This window comes from Thamnophis elegans, chromosome 6, assembly GCF_009769535.1.
Source record: "Thamnophis elegans isolate rThaEle1 chromosome 6, rThaEle1.pri, whole genome shotgun sequence".
Classification (NCBI taxonomy): domain Eukaryota; kingdom Metazoa; phylum Chordata; class Lepidosauria; order Squamata; family Colubridae; genus Thamnophis; species Thamnophis elegans.
The window spans coordinates 81,332,981-81,354,227 of NC_045546.1; the positions used below are offsets into that span (position 1 = coordinate 81,332,981).

At 39.6% G+C, this 21,247-nt stretch overlaps 1 protein-coding gene and 1 long non-coding RNA gene across 2 annotated transcripts in view; both read right to left on the reverse strand.

Annotated features, from left to right (window-relative positions):
- The window catches only part of OTULIN (OTU deubiquitinase with linear linkage specificity), a 32,383-nt gene extending 16,022 nt beyond the window's left edge, over positions 1-16,361 (reverse strand). The window contains exons 1-5 of the mRNA XM_032219861.1: positions 16,236-16,361; positions 14,271-14,493; positions 11,142-11,450; positions 3,657-3,733; positions 1,412-1,515 (exon numbers count right to left, since the gene is read on the reverse strand). Coding sequence (XP_032075752.1) covers positions 1,412-1,515; positions 3,657-3,733; positions 11,142-11,450; positions 14,271-14,470 — 690 coding nt within the window. The 5' untranslated portion in view covers positions 14,471-14,493; positions 16,236-16,361. The remainder of the gene's footprint in view (positions 1-1,411; positions 1,516-3,656; positions 3,734-11,141; positions 11,451-14,270; positions 14,494-16,235) is intronic.
- LOC116510344 lies at positions 3,743-7,701 on the reverse strand. The gene is made up of 3 exons (XR_004255633.1): positions 7,420-7,701; positions 5,371-5,450; positions 3,743-3,864 (listed from the first exon to the last, which is right to left on the reverse strand). It is a non-coding gene; the product is annotated as an uncharacterized LOC116510344 (long non-coding RNA).
- Positions 16,362-21,247: the final 4,886 nt, after the last annotated feature.

Here is a 21,247-nt window from a genome sequence, read left to right on the forward strand (position 1 = left end):
TTTAAAACCCGTCTGAAAAAAACGTTTTTGTTTTTTGTAACTTTAAGTCAGTTTTTGACTTCTGGCAACTGCTTACATAAGTCCCTGCATTTGGGGGGGGGGGGGAGAGGTTAGATTTCATTAGTGGTTTGCCATTGTCTGCTTCCTAGGGCTGAGACAGAGTGATTGGCCCAAGATCACTCAAGATGGCTTTGTTCCTCAAGCATTACTAGAATTCATCGACTCTGAGTTTATAAACCTGGTATCTTAACCACTATATCAAACTCCCTCTCTTGAAAAATGCTTTGGCCTCAATTTATGTCGTTTTATGTAGTGGCTTTCATGGTTTTCATATCCATGCCGTATCTTTTTCTGTGTGTTTAAATCCTCCAGGTGGTCAGAGATGCAATTTTAAAATTGGGTAGCTAGATAAAATTAAATAATTAACGTCTTATAACTCATCTATTCAGAGAAACCTCTCCTTCAAGTCTTAACAAAAAGGAATCCAATCACGACCGCATCTTTTGCAAACATAAGCCACACTGAAACATCACAATGAGAAGAGCTGATATCTAAATGACCTGATCTCCCCCAAAACAAAGGATAGCTTTCTTCAGAGCCAGATTTAACATTCTTCCTTCAGCACTCCTCCAGGGCAGGTATAAGAGAACACCTATAGCCGAACGGGTTTGTATATGTGGTGAAGGAGAAGTGGAAGATAATTCACATGTTCTATTACACTGCGAGCTATACAGAGCGTGTAGGTCTGCACATATTCTCCTCTTATTAGAGAGATTGCCAGGGAGGGCAGACCATTTTTATCTAGGCTTTCTCCTCCAGGACACTAACCCGGTTACCACGTATGCAGTGGCAAAGTTCTGTGCTGCTGCAATGTCCATAAGAAAAAAATTGGCTACAGAAGTATAGTTGTCATCTTGTACCAATTATCTGGACATACCTCTAACAATCTTTGGACCATTATGTTATTATTATCCACTTTTAAGTCAATACTTTTTAATTATATTTTAATGTTAGTATTTTTTAATAAACTAATGTGTATTGCTGGTCTTTGACCGTAATAAAGATTTTACTTACTTACTTACTGACAATGAGAAGAGCTGGGTCCACCTTGAACTATTTGCATGCAATAATAATTCCTACACTGCATCTTTGTACGAAATGACCATATAAATTAGATTAAATCTAAATTAAAGGCCATATCTTTTACAACTTCCAAAAATAAACTTAATGTTTCAATCTTGCAAAGAACAACATGATAAGCAATTTATACACTGTCTTTAAAAAAAAAATACTAATCATTGAGGTTTCATTACTATATATGTCTATATTTATTACTATGTTTTCAAGAACAGAACAATCTGGGTTTAGATCCTGAAAAGAGAAATTCCCTACAGAGAGAAACAGAACAGACCTTCCGAATACATTCAGCCTGCGACGTGTTTCCTCGCCATTCTTCTTGGCAATAATCCATGATATCTACTTCAGGTTCAATACTTAGTTTACTTTCTAGAAAATCTGAATTTAATTAAGACAAGAAAGTTACGTTTTAAGTTAAACATCACAAAACTCCACTCTACATTTATTTAAATGTAATTTCCACCTGCAGATGGAGATAGGCAAGCTTTCCCATCATTTGCAGATTCCCTGAATCTTGAATGTTTGGTCCTCCTTGAAATAAAACACTTACCCTTTTCATCTGTCAAATGTGTTCCCATTCTACGTCTTCCCATTCATTTGCTAGCATAAGGGTGTTTCTTGCGTACAGATGCAACAAATATGAAAACAAATGTGCATTCACCCCAAAGCATTCCATGATAAAAATCCAGTGTCTGGTTTTAAAAATTCCAATTTCAATATTACTCATTTAAACATTGCAATGTTTTATGTACGTAAATTTGCATCAAGAGTGCTAATTAGAACTGAGTGCTTTGAATGACAGTTGTGCAGATCTTTGAAAAAGTGCTTTCCCGGTATTGAATATTTGCATGAAATACCTCTTTGAAACAGCCTTGCAAAGTGGTCATTTGTAAACAGTATTAAATATACAGGGTGCATTAAAGTCATCGACAATATAAATCAAATAAAATGTTGGAATCTATTGTTTTCTTCTAAACTTTTTTTTACAAGTTTGACACATGACTTGCAAACATTTTTAAGTGCAGTAACTTTGAGTGCTGTTAAGTCTGCTGTTAAGAAACTGGACAGTCATTTGTCTGAAATAGGATCTCCTGGTTTAAAAGGGGATTGGACTAGAAGACCTCCAAGGTCCCTTCCAGCTCTATTCTGTAACTTACTTATTCTCTGACACTTACAAATTCTAATATGATGATATAGTTTAGATAAACTACTGACCAATTCAGTATGCCTTGTATATTTGCATAGGAATCTAATTATTATTTTATTATTTATTACCGTGTTTCCCCGAAAATAAGACAGAGTCTTATTTTCTTTTGACCCCCCCCCCAAATTTTGCTTGGGTCTTATTATCAAGGGGGGCTTATTGGTTTGGGGTTGCCGGGTGGCTACTCTCTTGCGAGTGGGCTCCCGAAGAGCCGGGCATAGCCTCAGGGGCAAACGGCTGTGTTGCGCTGTCGCAGCAGCGCAACCAAGCCATCATGAGGTGACCACGCTCATGAGCAGAGGCCTGGCAATGCCCCTTTCAAGCCAGGCAGAGCACCACTCACCGACCCAGTAATATCCCAAAGACGCTAAGCCGCGTGGCGCTCTGCCCGGCTGGAAAGAGAGGTTGCGCGAGCACTTGTTCTGCCTCCAGCTCGTGTGCCTCCCTGCCTCACCATGCCCAATTCTCCCTACAGGGCTGGGCCAGGGCGCCGGCGCTGCCATGGCTCCGTTGCCGTGACAGCCCCACTACCGCCGCCATGCTCTGACAAAAACCGGCTTCCAAACTCCAGAGATCCACTGCCAAGTCTTTCGGCAGCGGCCACTGACTCGGCAGCGGATCTCCAGTTTGGAAGCCGGTTATGCTCAGAGCATGGCGGTGGCGGCGGGGCGGTGGTGGCAGCAGCACCTTGGCCCAGCTGGAGGCAGAACAAGTGCTCGCGCAACTTCTCTTTCCAGCTGGGTAGAACGCCATACGGCTTAGCACCTTTGGGATATTACTGAGTCGGTGAGTGGTGCTCTGTCTGGCTGGAAAGGGGTGTTGCCAGGTGGCTGTTCGTGAGAGCAGCTGCCCGGCAACCTCCCGCTCCAGCTGGGCACAGTGCCACCCACCAACCTAGTGGTATCCCAAAGGCATCAAGCAATGTGAGTGCCTTTGCCCCCCTCCCCCCGGTTCCTGCGGCTTTGCACCTTTGGGGTAGCTAGGTTGGTGAGTGGCACTCTGCCTGGCTGGAGGGGGGAGTTGTCCAGGGGGCTTATTATTGGGGGAGGGCGTATATTTTTGCCCACAGGAAAAATATGGCATGGTCTTATCAGGACATGTCGTAATTTCGGGGAAACACGGTACATTGTGGAATTCAATTTGTTTGACCCTCTTTATGTAATTCTAGTCTTTATTCCAAATTTTTATTTTGTAAGCTGCCCTAAGAAAAAAACATTTGATTTTGAAGAGCAGTAAAATCTACCAGTGCTAGGTGTTGATTTATGCATTATCCAGCGTAGGCCTTACGCCATGAAGAAATAGTTTTGAAATGTACCTGAAGCATCTGTCCCAATCTCAAGTAACACTTTCTCTCTCTCTATTTCATCCGCATCACGGTACAGGTCTTCCTCACTGCAACAACATTGATATACACTTCACGTAACAGGAAAGACTGAATTCATAGAGATAGCTTTCTCAGTAAGAGGAGCTAGGCAGCTTTTCCCAGGCAATAGTTGCAAATTAAGGTGGTCAGGACTGCAAAACTGATTTGGAAGAAAGGCTTCAGAACTCATGCAGCACCTCCTCTTTGGCTCATTAAAGCAACTGAATCATTTTTCAAGCTTCTGCCCAAACTTGAAAACAAAAAAGAGACGACTTGGGTGACAATTAAAGCAGACCCATCTTTTTTTTTCCCCAGGCGTATGTATAATTTGGAGTTCTTCCAGCGTATTGAAGAATTTTTCCCGATCCCCTCATTTAAATCCATGTGTAACGGGTATTAGGAAAGCACATATTTCTATTCTACTCTATTCTCAATTAAAGTAGCAATCTCATTTTTCAACTGCTTCTGAATTATTTGCAAAGAGTGCATAACCATATACCACACACACACACACATATACATATACATATATACATACATACATATACATATATATACATATATATACACATACATATATATATATACACACACACACACGTATATTTTCTGAGGTTTTCGCAGGTGTTAGTATGTAGGTCTTTGGTTATTCGGGTTTTCTCCCGCATAAAATTGGAAGTGTCTTGGCGACATTTAGACGAAGTCTCATTTGTCATCTTCAGGCTTGTTTGCTCGGCTTCGTGCTTCCAGGAGCAATGTGAGATCTTGGCTGTTTCTTCCTTTTGACTGCCAGTGGGGGTTTGAGCAGATTGGGTGGGAGCTTGGCTGTGTTCTGATGGAAACCCGCCCTTATTGACAAACGAGTCCCTAACATGAGGAATGACACCAGACCCACACTCACAAGAGCCACACAGGACGTCACCACCACACATCCACGCAGAAAGCAGACTGAAATCTACACTGATGATGAGGCACGACCAAGAACCAGAAGCCAGACCACAACTGCACCAGTAGCCACTTTAAACCCCTCCTATCCTTACATGAAACACAAACCCCCAATCAATCAGAACACACCTCCACCCTATCAGAACACAGCCAAGCTCCCACCCAATCAGCTCAAACCCCCACTGCCAGTTAAAAGGAAGAAACAGCCGAGATCTCACATTGCTCCTGGAAGGACCAAGCTGAGCAAACCAGCCTGAAGATGACGAATGAGACTTCGTCGAAACATCGCCAAGACACTTCCAATTTTACGCGGGAGAAAACCCGAATAACCAAAGACCTACACACACATTTATCTATCTATCTATCTATCTATCTATCTATCTATCATCTATCTATCTATCTATCTATCTATCTATCTATCTATCTATCTATCTATCTATCTATCATCTATCTATCTATCTATCTATCTATCTATCTAATCTATCTATCTATCTATCTATCTATCTATCTATCTATCTATCTATCTATCTAATCCATCCATCCATCCATCCATCCATCCATCCATCCATTATTATTTATTTATTTATTTATTTATTTATTTATTTATTTATTTATTTATTTATTTATTTATTTATTTATTTATTGGGAGGGGGAACTCCTTAAACACATTACAAGTACTCCAAATTATATATCCTCAAAAGGAAATAATTTGAAGACATACCTTTACTCCTTTGGACTATAAAATCTCTAACAGATTGTTGCCTCCCAGATTAGAATGCATTTTGCTGGTGATTGCAAAACCTTAAAGGGGAATTAAAATTAGATTTTATTAAGAAAGCAGCTAATACTCCACCAAAATACATACATAAATATAATAATGTTGCCCTAGTAATCTCTTGGCACAATAAAATGCCTTCCATCCAAGGAATGAGGAGGAAAATGATTTCACACTTAACTTTAATATAACCTCAAAATCAATACCAGAGCACTGGCACCTCTATAGTATATTTGGAAAAATGCAGAAAAAATACCATCCTCGAAAGAGAAAGGAAAGGAAGCCCTGATGTTCTACTCTTAGAGTATTTGATTGTGCTCTACATTGGATGTTCAGTTAATCGAGAGCAGCTGAGCTCCTAATCAATTTAAATAATTTAAATAAGAATACATGATATTCTGAACACAGAATCCTATTGGTGCATCTGAAAAGCTTTAACAGAATATTGCATTAAATATTTTCCCGTTTTTACTTTTGGTGATAGTCCTTTTAAATACATCAGATGAAGGGGAAAAAAACATTCTTATTTAGTTCAAAGGAAGTTACAGGAAGATTAATTTTCCCACAGGTAGATTTATGGTATTTTGCAACGTTGTGTCATTTTAAATCAAAAGTTCTTAAACTGTACTACCCTATTACTCCTTTTCTCAGTCTCAAATTATGCAATTAGCAGAGAGAGAAGGGGGGGGAGGGAGGGAGAGAGACTGTGTTTTACACAAGCATCTCAGTAGTGTCACTCCCAAACTGGATCCTTGACTCATAAACAATAACAAATTGCATCCTAAACCCACATTGTTTCAAATGAAACTTTCGCAGCCTGCTAGAAGATAGAATAACTCCCAACGTTTTTTAGTTAGCATATCAACTTAATATGAAGCTTAAAAAAAATAACTTGGATTTGGGCAGGTAAAATATTAATGAATACCCAGAGTAATAATTCAAATGTTGTTGTATTTATTTCAATTTCAATTTAATAAGATTTGTATGCCGCCCACTCCCTTGGGACTCTGGGCGGCTTACAGGCAAGAAAAAAAGCATTAAAAAAAATTAAAGATAAAAGATACAGTTATTAAAATTGCACACCATCCATTCTGTCTAAGTGGGGCTGGATATTGATCAACAGCCCCAGGCCAGTCAAAACAACCAGGTCTTGGTGGCTTTACGGAAGGCTGGGAGAGTGGTAAGAGTCCGGATCTCCACGGGCAGATCGTTCCACGGGGCTGGTGCAGCTACAGAGAAGGCCCTCCCCCGGGGGGCCACCAGCCGGCATTGTCCGGTCGACGGCACCCGGAGGAGGCCCAACCTGTGCGATCTTGGTGGTCGTTGGGAAATGTTGTAATGACCCACAACAGTGGAGTAACACTGGTATTTTTATAACCTTCCTCTAACCTCTCTAACTCTTGTCGAGCCGAGGTGGCACAGTGGTTAAATGCAGCACTGCAGGCTACTTCAGCTGACTGCAGTTCTGCAGTTCGGCTGTTCAAATCTTACTGGCTCAAGGTTGACTCAGCCTTCCATCCTTCTGAGGTGGGTGAAATGAGGACCCAGACTGTGGGGGCGATAGGCTGACTCTGTAAACCGCTTAGAGAGGGCTGAAAGCCCTATGAAGCGGTATATAAGTCTAACTGCTATTGCTAACTGCTATTGCTATTGTCCAGGAAAACCAATTTTAATTTTGTTGCATCAAGCTGCTGCACAAACGCTTGCACAGCACCCCAAGTTATATGGAGGTCCAACATGCCTGTATCACAAAAAATAAATCTTCCATAGTTCTCAAATAATACTAATAATACTCTCTAAATTCTGAGAAATGTATCTCTGAATCCACTCCACTTCCTCCTCCTCCTCAAAATAATAATAATAATAATAATAATAATAATAATAATAATAATAATTTAGCTATTTTCAAAGGGAAAAAAACAATATCAACATCCAACTTGGTGTCAAAGTGTTACCATGTGCATCAGATAGTAAAATAAACATAGAATTACTTACAGGAGTCTTAATGAGCAAAATTGCAAGGATGCTCAATAGTAGTTGCACCATCACCATCAAAATGCATGCTAAGTCATCTCATTGGACAGAAGAAGACAGCAATCTGTGATTTTTAAAGACTTGAAAAACAAAAGTAGCTTTTAGGTTTCACAGGCTGATACTCCACTTCTTTGTCTAAAAGCCTAAATCCCTAAGAAGCACCTGAACTCCTTTTATCCGTGACCCGTCAAAACCGCGGTCCACTAAAGCGCGCCCGATTAAAGCGCGTACCTGACGTCATCAGCAGCGTGACAAATACGACCGCGGAGAAAAAAGGGCGCTTTAAAAAGCGCTTTTAAAGCAAGCCGATTCACATAAAGGTAAGGGTTAGGTTTAGGTTTAGGGTTAGGGTTAGGGTTACGTTAAGCGTTAGGGTTAGGTTTAGGGTTAGGTTAAGGGTTAGCGTTAGGTTTAGCGTTAGGTTAAGGGTTAGGTTTAGGTTAAGGGTTAGGTTTAGGTTAAGGGTTAGGCTTAGGGTTAGGTTTAGGGGGGTTAGGTTTAGATTTACGCGTTAATTTTAAGTTTATCGCTCACAGCGTACTGTTTTCGTCGCGCTGTGATGACGTCACGTACGCGCTTTCGTCGAGCGCGCTTTAGTCTACCGCGGTTTTGTGGTGGAACCCTTTTATCAGCTGTTGACTTCAATGTTCACCAGTCTAGCATCCTCAGACTTTACTTCGATCTTCACTAGAAATTTCAAAAGTTGCATTCCAATGTATCTGGACAGTTCTTGACAATTTTGATTAGCCAGTTGTGAAGTACACAAATGACAGGATGCTACGATGGTCTTAAAAAATGGGTTCTAGTTGCCAAATGTCCAAACAGCAAATACATGCCTGCAGGGACCCTGTGCCAGGTTATAAAAGCAAGGATTGATCATAAAGTTACATTTTCAATGCAGCATAACATCGAATGGTTGCTGTTGTGACTCAGCAGAAGTTTGCTGTGAGTTGAGTCGGGATGCAGGAATAATGAGCAGCTGTTGCTCATTAGTGTCTGGAACGAGCTCCCCGTGGAGATCCGGACCCTTACTACCCTCCCGGCCTTCCGTAAAGCTACTAAGTCCTGGCTGTTCCGGCAGGCTGGAGGCTATTGAAGTATCCAGCCCCGCTTCAATTGTGACTGTTGTGTATTTTAATATTGTTTGTATTGTCTTATTTATCCCCTCCCCTGTTTTATTGTGAGCCACCTGGAATCCTTCGGGAGTGGGTGGCATACAAAACCAATAAACAAAACGAAATGAGTGTCATCTTCTGCAGATAAAAGACGGATGGTGCCAAGCCTTAGTTGCAGAAGTCAACGTCGTTCATCGGTCGTGGTTCGTTGTTCGTGGGATGCACTTGGATAAGTGATTTGCTTTCTGTAACCCTGATTCAAAGGGACACTTGGATAAGTGATTTTACTTCCTGAAAACCTGGTTTGCTGTAAGAGTTTTGTTTTTGCATTTTGCTGCGTAACCTTTTGGCCAGAGACTTTATCTATGTTTATTTTGGGCTCGCAGCCAGCTTGAGCCAGGACTGATAAAGTTATTTCCTTTTAAGTTTTTCTGACTGTCATTTGTGAATGAGCGAAGAAGGGGGGGTCAGAACAGGTTGCTAAATGAGATAGTTGGTCATGTGTATTTAGAGAGGTATGTCTGTGTATATCTCTAAATACAAATGACCATGACAAACCATCTCATTTAGCAACCATTTGAAGTTATGCTGCATTGAAAATGTAACTTTATGATCAATCCTTGCATGTATGTTCACACACAGAAACACGCATATGGTAGTTTGATGAAGGGATCTCTCGAATATAATGCTAGATCAACAGTAAATGTAAGAACAGTGCAGAGGTGGGTTCCTACTGGTTCGCACCAGTTTGGTAGAACCAGTTCGTCAAATCTACCGAACTGGTTAGATGATGTTCCACCAGTGGACCCGGAAAGCAGGCCACACCTACAGAAGAGGTTCCAAAATTTTTTGAAACCCACCACTGACACACACACACAGAGAGAGAGAGACAGACAGACAGACTGACAGAGAGAGAGAGAGAGAGAGAGAGAGAAAGAGAAAGAAAGGAAGAAATAAATAAATAAAAAAGAAAAAAGAAAGAAAAAGAGAGAGATGAAAGAAAAAAAGAAAAAAGGGACAGAGATACAAAAGGAAGGAAAGAGAGAGAGAGAACACATGGCCGGCAAGCCACTCCCACCAGGTCACATGGGTGGCAAGCCACTCCCACAAAGGAGGCCACACCCACAGAGTAGGTTCCAAAAAATTTCGAAACCCACCACTGGAACAGTGTAAAGAACAGCAAAATATAGTTTTCTTTTGGCGACAGTTAATTCTTGATAATCTTTAGTAGATTGAACCTTAGAGAAAACAGACTGTATAATAAGTTACATATATCACTATTGGAGAAATTTTGGCCACAACTGTTTGTGGAGGCTTCACATTGTCTTACATTTCTTTATATTTGTAGTAATGGCTTTGAAAAAGTTTGTATTATGGCTCAACATTTTGGATTAAGGGGAAAAAAACCAGGGTGTTATCACACAAATCTTTACCCTCCTATATAGCTTTACAAGTCATTAAAATACTAGTAATTACTGAAAGATCAAAAAGAATTAGAATGACAAATAGGCAGACTTACTGAAAATAGGGTTTTCCCCCAAATCTAATCCCTATATAGAGAAATTCAATGAAAGGAAACGAAAATAGACAAATCTAAATCAATTTTAGATTTAAAAACAAGGCTTCAAAGGAGTTAGAACTGCAAGTTAATAAATATATACACTTAATAACAGAGCTTGTAGGTCTGCACACATTCTCCCCTTATTAGAGAGATTGCCAAGGAAGGCAGACAATTTTTATCTAGGCTTTCTCCTCTAGGACACTAACCCGGTTACCACGTATGCAGTGGCAAAGTTCTGTGCTGCTGCAATGTCCATAAGAAAAAATTGTCTACAGAAGTATAGTTGTCATCTTGTACCAATTATCTGGACATACCTCTAACAATCTTTGGACCATTATGTTATTATTATCCACTTTTAATGTCAATACTTTTAAATTATATTTTAATGTTAGTATTTTTTAATATAGTGTAAAAACTAATATGTATTGCTGGTCTTTGACCGTAATAAAGATTTTACTTACTTACTTACTTACTTACTTACTTACTTACTTACTTACATACATACATACATACATACATACATACATACACTTAATAATGGTCTGAAATCTTAAATATAATAATGGGGATGTGGACAGAATTTATGCAAGGAAGTGGAGACAGGTGGCGCAGTGGTTAGGGTGCAGTACTGCAGGCCACTTCAGCTGACTGCTATCTGCAGTTCAGCGGTTCTAATCTCACCGGCTCAAGGTTGACTCAGCCTTCCATCCTTCCGAGGTGGGTGAAATGGCGACCCAGACTGTGGGGGGTGATATGCTGACTCTGTAAACCGCTTAGAGAGGGCTGAAAGCCCTATGAAGCGGTATATAAGTCTAACTGCTATTGCTATACAGCAACTGATGTTTCTTTTTCGTACAACAGCCCGCAGACAGGCAACATTTTGATCCTACCATCATATAAGCCACCAGAATACTTCATGCATATATTAAACACCTAGAAAACCTCTACTAACTAAGTCACAAACTTTGAAATATACATTCACAACAAAACTGATCGCAGGGACTCACAAGTCTGCAGAAAACTCCATTGGGCAAGGGACGATGGATGCAGGCAGCTCTTTCCTTTTGAGAGAATTCTCTTGATGGACTGCAGATGATTTCAAGGCATCGGCTTGAGCCCTCTGCAAGTGATACGCACCATCTTCACTGGCAATTAATTTGTGGCTGATGCTCGTGCTTGTCATTTTATCACAAGGAGGGCCTTTTTCTTTTTTGCTTTTAGAAAACGATAGACTAAAAATCCCTTTTCTCCGTTTCTCTTCGGGGATAACCGGAGGCCCTGATGCCTTCCTTGCCTTTGGCTGTGTCATTCCAGGGCTATGAGAAAAACAGGCATATATATAGGTATGTGCTGCATTACTTATACAATTAAATTTAAGGCAAGTGTTAGGCCTCTGAGGGGAGGGGATTGGCCAGACCTGACCAACCAAATCCCCCAGGATGAAGATGGCCAGATGCTTCTCAGTTTGTCACTTGTGGCTAGTTCCGTGCCGTAGTGTGACCCGACAAATGCGCACACGACAAAAGTGTGCCGACAAAACTGCATCGCTAAAACCGCGACGTCATCAACGCGCCAACAGCGCGCTGACAGAAGCGCGATTTAAGTTAAGGTAAGGGTTAGGTTTATGGTTAGGTTTAGAGCGCGCTTCTGTCGTTGTGCTGTTGTCAGCGCGCTTCAGCGCTCATTCGTCGGCGCGATTTAGAACTCGCGGTTTTGTCACCGAGGTTTAGTCGGGCGCGCTTTTCTCGGGCGCCCTTTTGTCGGTGAACCGTGCCGTAGGCTTAATCAATCAACATCCATTGTATTGCCAGAAATGACTAAAAGTAGAGACAGAGATACGGCTAGAAAATATTCCAGCACAGGAAAATTTATCATTTTGAAAGTTATATGATGTTTACTCTTCAAATGATTATTGTAACAAAAATGGGGAAACTAAAAGTTAATTGCAATTGAATATAACTTTATTGGCCTAGGAACAAGGAACAAACTAGGAAAAAATTCAGTCTATTGATGGATATCTAAGATGCCATTCAAGATTTGGAAAATTAATCTTGTTTTTTATGAGTTTTAACTTTAAAATCAGTGCCATATTTTATCAGCCATTCATATTTCTGAATAAGGAAAGCAGCTTTCTCCAACATATTGTCCTTAGGTTATATTAAACTACTACTCCCCAATGCCGAGGTGGTGCAGTGGTTAGGGTGCAGTACTGCAGGCCACTTCAGCTGACTGTTATCTGCAGTTCAGCGGTTCAAATCTCACCGGCTCAAGGTTGACTCAGCCTTCCATCCTTCCGAGGTGGGTGAAATGAGGACCCAGACTGTGGGGGCGATATGCTGAATCTGTAAACCGCTTAGAGAGGACTGAAAGCCCCATGAAGCGGTATATAAGTCTAATTTAAATAAATAAATTCTCAGCTGGTTCAGTCATATGTTGGTTAGAAATTCTGCAAACTGTAGTCCAGGGGTAGTCAACCTTTTTACACCTACCGCCCACTTTTGTATCTCTGTTAGTAGTAAAATTTTCTAACCGCCCACCAGTTCCACAGTAATGGTGATTTATAAAGTAGGGAAGTAACTTTACTTTATAAAATTTATAAAGCAGCGTTACAGCAAACCCCTACCGCCCACCGTGAAAGCTGGAACGCCCACTAGTGGGCGGTAGGGACCAGGTTGACTACCACTGCTGTAGTCTAAAACATCTGGACAGGACTAGATTGAAGGAAGCAATAAGAACAAGAACAAGACAATAACAATAAGCTAACTCCGCCATGAAAAAAAATATTACAAAAGTTTGTTTTCCACATATATTTCCCTCTTTCCTTCACTCATGCAGAATAATAGACACTTTATGATGAATTGGAAATCCTATGGCATTTTACTAAACCCATGATGATTATGCCAAAAAATGCAAATGTGTTTACGGGAGGGCAATTACTGAGCAATATTTAATACTGCTATTAAAGCTTTATCCTGCCTATCTAACACATCGATTCAAGGTGGGGAACGTACCTAATCCTTCAAAGTCCTATTTTACCCATAACAACCACCCTGTAAGCCTGTAAGTAAGCGCTCTACATGGGGCAGCCCTTGAAGAGCATTCGGAGACTTCAACTCGTCCAGAATGCAGCCGCGCGAGCGATTGTGGGTGCACCTCGGTACACCCACGTTACACCTATCCTCCGCGAGCTGCACTGGCTACCGATCGGTCTCCGGATTCGCTTCAAAGTGCTAGTCGTAACTTATAAAGCCCTTCATGGTATTGGACCTGGGTACTTGAGAGACCGCCTGCTGCCAATTACCTCCCAAAGACCCATTAGATCACACAGGGTCGGCCTCCTCCGGATTCCGTCTACCAGCCAATGCCATCTGGCTACTCCCCGGGGGAGGGCCTTCTCTGTGGCAGCTCCGGCCCTTTGGAACAAACTCCCCGCAGAGATTCAGAGCCTCACCTCTCTCCAGGCCTTCCGAAAAGCCGTCAAAACCTGGCTGTGCCGGCAGGCCTGGGGTTGACGAGTTCCCCTCCCCTCTCGACCTGTGTGGCTTTGTGATTCTTGGCTATTTTAACTACTTGTATTGTGTTTTATGTTCCCTTTCCCCCCTTTGAGTTGTTCGCTGCCCTGAGTCCCTCCCGGAAAAGGGCGGCATATAAATAAAACAAATCTAAATCTAAATCTAAATCTAGTTGAGAGGCAGGGACTAGCCCAAGGTGGACTCTCAGCTGCCATTCTACAAATATCCAAAGAATTCAGTAGCTAAGCTTGTTTAAACCATTCAGACCAGAAATGAGAAGAGAATCTGATAGAAGAAACAGCAAAAAGTATCCCTTCCCATAAATCTTGGTGGTGGTGTTTCTTTTTTGGGGTTTTTATTAAGTGGTCACTATTACTTAATGTACATTTCCTCCCAAACCAAAATATGGTGATTTTTTGGCAATACAATTTTGGTAAATTGTGAATGTTGGTTTTGTTTTTAATATGTTGTCTCTGTCTCGTTTTCCCCCTTTCCCTTGTCTTTTGTGAGCCGCCCGGAGTCCTCCGGGAGTGGGCGGCACACAAAATAAATAAATAAATAAATAATACAAGCAGAGCTTGTTCTTTAAAGGTACTACTTCGTTTAGTTGATGATGGAGCTTACCTTTCTTGGATGGATGGTACCTGGATGCTACTCGACTTAAATCGCTTAGTATCCTCTGTCACCATGGTACTGTGGGGACCAGCATAAACCCGACTCTCGGGGTGAGATTTCTGCTTCGTTAGTTTATTCTCATCTTCTATCACAGCAACTTTTTCATCATCAACTACCTTGCGTAACAATTCATCTTTATCTGTGCTCATCTCTAAGAGGGTTGGCCCAATGACTAATAGGAGAAGATCGGCAAAAACACAGGATTTTAAGTAGCTTACAAGAAGTAGAAAACCAGCCAGTCACATCATATATAATAGACACAGTAATGCATACAGGGAATTAACAGGGCTCCGTAAAATAACAACCCTATAAGCCTTTGGAAAACGTTAAGGGAGCCCCAAGAAGACCAAGTAAAGTTAGTACAATGGGAAACTGTAAGTAAGCCCCAAGAGGACCAAGTAAAGTTACTACAATGGGAAACTGTAAGTAAGCCCCAAGAAGACCAAGTAAAGTTACTACAATGGGAAACTGTAAGTAAGCCCCAAGTAAAGTCACTACAATGGAAGACCAAGTAAAGTTACAACAATGGGAAACTGTAAGCCCCAAGAGGACCAAGTAAATTTACTACAATGGGAAACTGTAAATAAGCCCCAAGAAGACCAAGTAAAGATACTACAATGGGAAACTGTAAGTAAGTCCCAAGAAGACCAAGTAAAGTTATTACAGTGGGAAACTGTAAGTAAGCCCCAAATAAAGTTATTACAATGGGAAACTGTAAGTAAGCCCCAGTAAAGTTTACTACAATGGAAGACCAAGTAAAGTTACTACAATGGGAAACTGTAAGCCCCAAGAGGACCAAGTAAAGTTATTACAATGGGAAACTGTAAGTAAGCCCCAAGTAAAGTCACTACAATGGAAGACCAAGTAAAGTTACTACAATGAGAAACTGTAAGCCCCAAGAGGACCAAGTAAAGTTACTACAATGGGAAACTGTAAGTAAGCCCCAAGAAGACCAAGTAAAGTTACTGCAATAGGAAACTGTAAGTAAGCCCCAAGAAGACCAAGTAAAGTTACTACAATGGGAAACTGTAAGTAAGCCCCAAGAAGACCAAGTAAAGTTACTACAATGGGAAACTGTAAGTAAGCCCCAAGAAGACCAAGTAAAGTTACTACAATGGAAAACCAAGTAAAGTTACTACAATGGGAAACTGTAAGAAAGCCCCAAGAGGACCAAGTAAAGTTATTACAATGGGAAACTGTAAGTAAGCCCCAAGTAAAGTCACTACAATGGAAGACCAAGTAAAGTTACTACAATGAGAAACTGTAAGCCCCAAGAGGACCAAGTAAAGTTACTACAATGGGAAACTGTAAGCCCCAAGAAGACCAAGTAAAGTTACTGCAATAGGAAACTGTAAGTAAGCCCCAAGAAGACCAAGTAAAGTTACTACAATGGGAAACTGTAAGTAAGCCCCAAGAAGACCAAGTAAAGTTACTACAATGGGAAACTGTAAGTAAGCCCAAGAAGACCAAGTAAAGTTACTACAATGGAAAACCAAGTAAGTTACTACAATGGGAAACTGTAAGTAAGCCCCAAGAAGACCAAGTAAAGTTACTACAATGGAAAACCAAGTAAAGTTACTACAATGGGAAACTGTAAGTAAGCCCCAAGAGGACCAAGTCAAGTTACTATTAAGTAAACTGCGTTTTATTGAAGCCGAGGAAGTCCTCGTTGTAAGGACTGCGTGGGAAAAGGAACGAAGGGGGAACCTCAAAACTCAAAAGATCTGAATTGCTCGCTCTCGTTTGCAAACGTCCCATTAGGCGCAAAAGGGGCAGGAAACTTTTGCAAAGAATCCACCGGGGTGGGCGGGTGGGGGGGGGGCTGTGTTCTGAGACCCCCCCGAATTACTCACACTCCCTTAAAGCGCGACCGGAACGGAAACCGCAGCTTAAGCGGAGCATCTGTAACGTTACCTTTTATTGCAGTAAGTCCGGTTTGGTGGGGCGAGAGCAGAAAGGATCGCAGGGGCGTTTTGCGGAATCGCTTTTGCTTCCGTGTTCTCCGTAGACTGCCGAGGGTAGACAGACCTTACACGTAGCAGAGCTTCACTTCCGAGTTCGCTCTGAATTACCCAGAGAGAGTTTACTATGTACTTAAAAAACACAACAACCACACACACACACACACAAAAACCAGCCACGAGAATAGCCCAGAGCAGGAAGCAGAAAAGTGTGTGTCTTCAGTGTGTGCACCACGGACACCGCCAGGTATAAATCAAGCTGGGATCCTTGATCTTTGCAACAACGTGTTATATATATATATATATATATATATATATATATATATATATATATATATATATATATAGATAGATAGATAGATAGATAGATAGATAGATAGATAGATAGATAGATAGATAGATAGATAGATAGATAGATAGATAGATAGATAGATAGATAGATAGATAGATAGATAGATAGATAGATAGATAGATAGATAGATATAGATAGATAGATATAGATATAGATATAGATTAGATATAGATATAGATATAGATATAGATGATATATATATATATATATATATATATATATATATATTATAATATATATATATATATAATATATATATATATATATATATATATATATTTCGAAAGGAAAACGAGATTTCGTGCATTTGGACCGTTGCCAATTTGCAGGAAAGTTTTTTTTTTAATTTTTTAATATATATAAAAGCTTTCCTGCAAATTGCAACGGTCCCAATGCACGAAATCTCGTTTTCCTTTGGACAGGAAGAGAATTGCATTGAAACCCACGATTAAATAGTAATAGTAAATAGCGTTTACTACAACGTGTTTTTTTTTTAAATTAAAATAAAAAGGCTTTCCTGCAAATTGCAACGGTCCCAATGCAGGAAATCTCGTTTTCCTTTCGACGGAAGAGAATTGCATTGAAACCCACGATTAAATAGTAATGGTAAATAGCGTTTACTGGAATCCTTGATCTTTGCAACAACGTGTTTTTTTTTTAGATTAAAAAAAAAGCTTTCCTGCAAATTGCAACGGTCCAAATGCACGAAATCTCGCTTTCCTTTCGACAGGAAGAGAATTGCATTGAAACCCACGATTAAATAGTAATAGTAAATAGCGTTTACTACAACGTGTTTTTTTTAATTAAAAAAAAAACAACTTTCCTGCAATTGCAACGGTCCAAATGCACGAAATCCCGTTTCCCTTTCGACAGGAAGAGAATTGCATTGAAACCCACGATTAAATAGTAATAGTAAATAGCGTTTACTACAACGTGTTTTTTTTTTAATTAAAAAAAAAACAACTTTCCTGCAAATTGCAACGGTCCAAATGCACGAAATCTCGTTTTCCTTTCGACAGGAAGAGAATTGCATTGAAACCCACGATTAAATAGTAATAGTAAATAGCGTTTACTACAACGTGTTTTTTTAAAAAAAAATTTTTAAAAAAAACTTTCCTGCAAATTGCAACGGTCCAAATGCACGAAATCTCGTTTTCCTTTCGACAGGAAGAGAATTGCATTGAAACCCACGATTAAATAGTAATGGTAAATAGCGTTTACTGGAATCCTTGATCTTTGCAACAACGTGTTTTTTTTTTTTAGATTAAAAAAAAAAGCTTTCCTGCAAATTGCAACGGTCCAAATGCACGAAATCTCGCTTTCCTTTGGACAGGAAGAGAATTGCATTGAAACCCACGATTAAATAGTTAACAGTAAATATATACTGTTTACTCCAGGTTTGGAGTCTTTAAAATACCGGGTTTTAGGGTTTCCTTTTAATTGGCGCGACTTCTATTCCCCCCCCCCCCAAGAGAAATAAAAGTCAGTTTTTATTTTTATTTTTAATTTGATTTTATAGAACAGGATGAGTGTTCCTTCTAAAGGAAGGGTCTCCAAACTTGGGAGCTCTTAAAGACTTGTGGACTTCAACTCCCAGAATTCCCCCAGCCAGCTGGGGGAATTCTGGGAGTTGAAGTCCACAAGTCTTAAAAGTTCCCAAGTTTGGAGAGCCCTGTTCTAAAGCAACCCCCCAAAGCAACCCTTTTGCAACTTTCCTCTTTCCCCATCTCTAGGATTTCCGCATTCACAGCTACCTCTTGTAACTCTGACATCTGAGTTGTAGGTTCCTGAGCCCTGTTAGGGGTTGGATTCTCCCTGGTATAAAGGATTTTATTTTATTTTATTTGGATTTGGGGGGGCCAGCTGGACACTCTTCCCTTTGGCCTTGGATAGCAGCAGCTTCGAAAAGACCGAGCTGGATAGGAACTTGGGAAAGTAAGTAAGCCCCAAGAAGACCAAGTAAAGTTACTACAATGGAAGACCAAGTAAAGTTACTACAATGGGAAACTGTAAGTAAGCCCCAAGAGGACCAAGTAAAGTTACTACAATGGGAAACTGTAAGTAAGCCCCAAGAGGACCAAGTAAAGTTACTACAATGGAAGACCAAGTAAAGTTACTACAATGGGAAACTGTAAGTAAGCCCCAAGAGGACCAAGTAAAGTTACTACAATGGGAAACTATAAGTAAGCCCCAAGAAGACCAAGTAAAGTTACTACAATGGAAGACCAAGTAAAGTTACTACAATGGGAAACTGTAAGTAAGCCCCAAGAGGACCAAGTAAAGTTACTACAATGGAAGACCAAGTAAAGTTACTACAATGGGAAACTGTAAGTAAGCCCCAAGAGGACCAAGTAAAGTTACCACAATGGAAGACCAAGTAAAGTTACTACAATGGGAAACTGTAAGTAAGCCCCAAGAGGACCAAGTAAAGTTACTACAATGGGAAACTATAAGTAAGCCCCAAGAAGACCAAGTAAAGTTACTACAGTGGAAGACCAAGTAAAGTTACTACAATGGGAAACTGTAAGTAAGCCCCAAGAGGACCAAGTAAAGTTACTACAAAGGAAGACCAAGTAAAGTTACTACAATGGGAAACTGTAAGTAAGCCCCAAGAAGACCAAGTAAAGTTACTACAATGGAAGACCAAGTAAAGTTACTACAATGGGAAACTGTAAGTAAGTTGGGAAAGGCGGATCCTGGAGGCGGAGTGGAGCCCTAGGAAGCGTTGCCCTCTCCCTGGCAGAATCCTTTACCCGCCTCCTGGAAGCCAAGGCTTAGGAAATAGCAATGTTCTCTCTTAAGTGCAGTTTCCACGCCAGTATCACTATTGCAATAGGTAGAAAGGTTGCTGTTCTTTTTTTTTATTATTGAAAATTTTTAGAAAAAAAAAACCTTTTGCAAATATTTACCTCCCCCCCCCCTGGTCTCCCCACCCGAACCCCCCCAACCTCCCCCCCCCCCCACTTCCCAGAACAAATACAGGGTATAAATCTTTAACAAAGATATTCTAAAATAAACTTAATCTTTCATTTGAGCTTTAACTCCTCTTTGCTAGGCTAACTCTAAACAGATTATATCATTCCTTGTTTCTTCAGTCATAAACTATCTGGAATTTCTTAGTCCCATATTTATTTTGAGTATAGTCAATCCATCTTCTCCACTCCAATTTATATCTCTCATTGGAGTGGTCCTTGAGATATGCTGATATTTTATCCATCTCTGCTAGGTTTGTTACTTTTAGCTGTTCTTTTTTTTTTAAGGAAAGCTAGGAAGGAAATTCCCTTCCTATACTGTACTGTCTCATGGAAGACTAGGAAGGGATAGGCAAAGAAGGCCCAGAATGTATAAAACTCCCATCAAACTTGATCTTGGTTAAGAATGAACCTATAGAGTGGAAACCTCTTTCCATGCTTATCCTTAGAAAGTTCAATCTTCAGAACAGTAAGCAAACCTATCACTTTTTTTGTGGTGAGTCTAGCTTGATTCTTTCGGTATGCAAAACTTTTATAACTGGCATTAGTGTGTGTGTCTGTGTGTGTGTATATAGGTTTATAAGAATGACAATGTATTTCCTAACTATCCTAACTCTAGATATTTCTTTATAGAAGGTATTACTTAATTAATCTGGTCCAGGTGACTTCCTACTGTAACAAAGCTGTTAAGTCAGATTGTGTGAATGGTTAGTCTAAACAATGAATGTCTTGTTGATAAAGCCAATATTCCAATTTATTTAATTAGTTCTAATGTTCCATTGGTGCTGGATTTTTGGATATATATATATATATATATATATATATATATATATATATATATGTGTGTGTGTGTGTGTGTGTGTGTGTGTGTGTGTTATATTTGTGCTGATAAATAAATATATATATACACACATACATATATATATATACATATATATATATATATATATATATATATATATATATACACACACACACATATATACATATACATATACATATACATATACATATACATATACATATACATATACATATACATATACATATACATATACATATACATATACATATACATATACATATACATATACATATACATATACATATACATATATATATATATATATATATATATATATATATATATATATTAGATTTTTACAACCCCTGGTAAGCCCCAATTATGGGAGGAAGCTAACTGCTTCCATCATCTGTCAATCGGCTCGTCACAAGAGTCCATCATGACAGAAACCCAATATTTTTACTGTTGCCTTTGTTATATTTGTCTTTTTTTAAAATTTGTGCTGATAAATAAATATCCCAGTAAGGGTATGGCTAGCTGATGAGAGCTAAATAGCTTGAAATAGATCTATACTAGTCTCCCTTTATTTATTTATCAGCACAAATTTTAAAAAAAGACTATATATATATATATATATATATATATATATATATATATATATATATATATATATTAATAAACTTACAATTTCAATATTATTATTATCAATGCTAATAATTCTTTGACCTTTAGGTTCTTTTCATGAATAATTTTACTTTACCTTTTTGTGTATTGGTTAATAGTGTAGAATTCTATTTATCATACTCACAGCATATGGGTTTGGAATATAGAAGCTG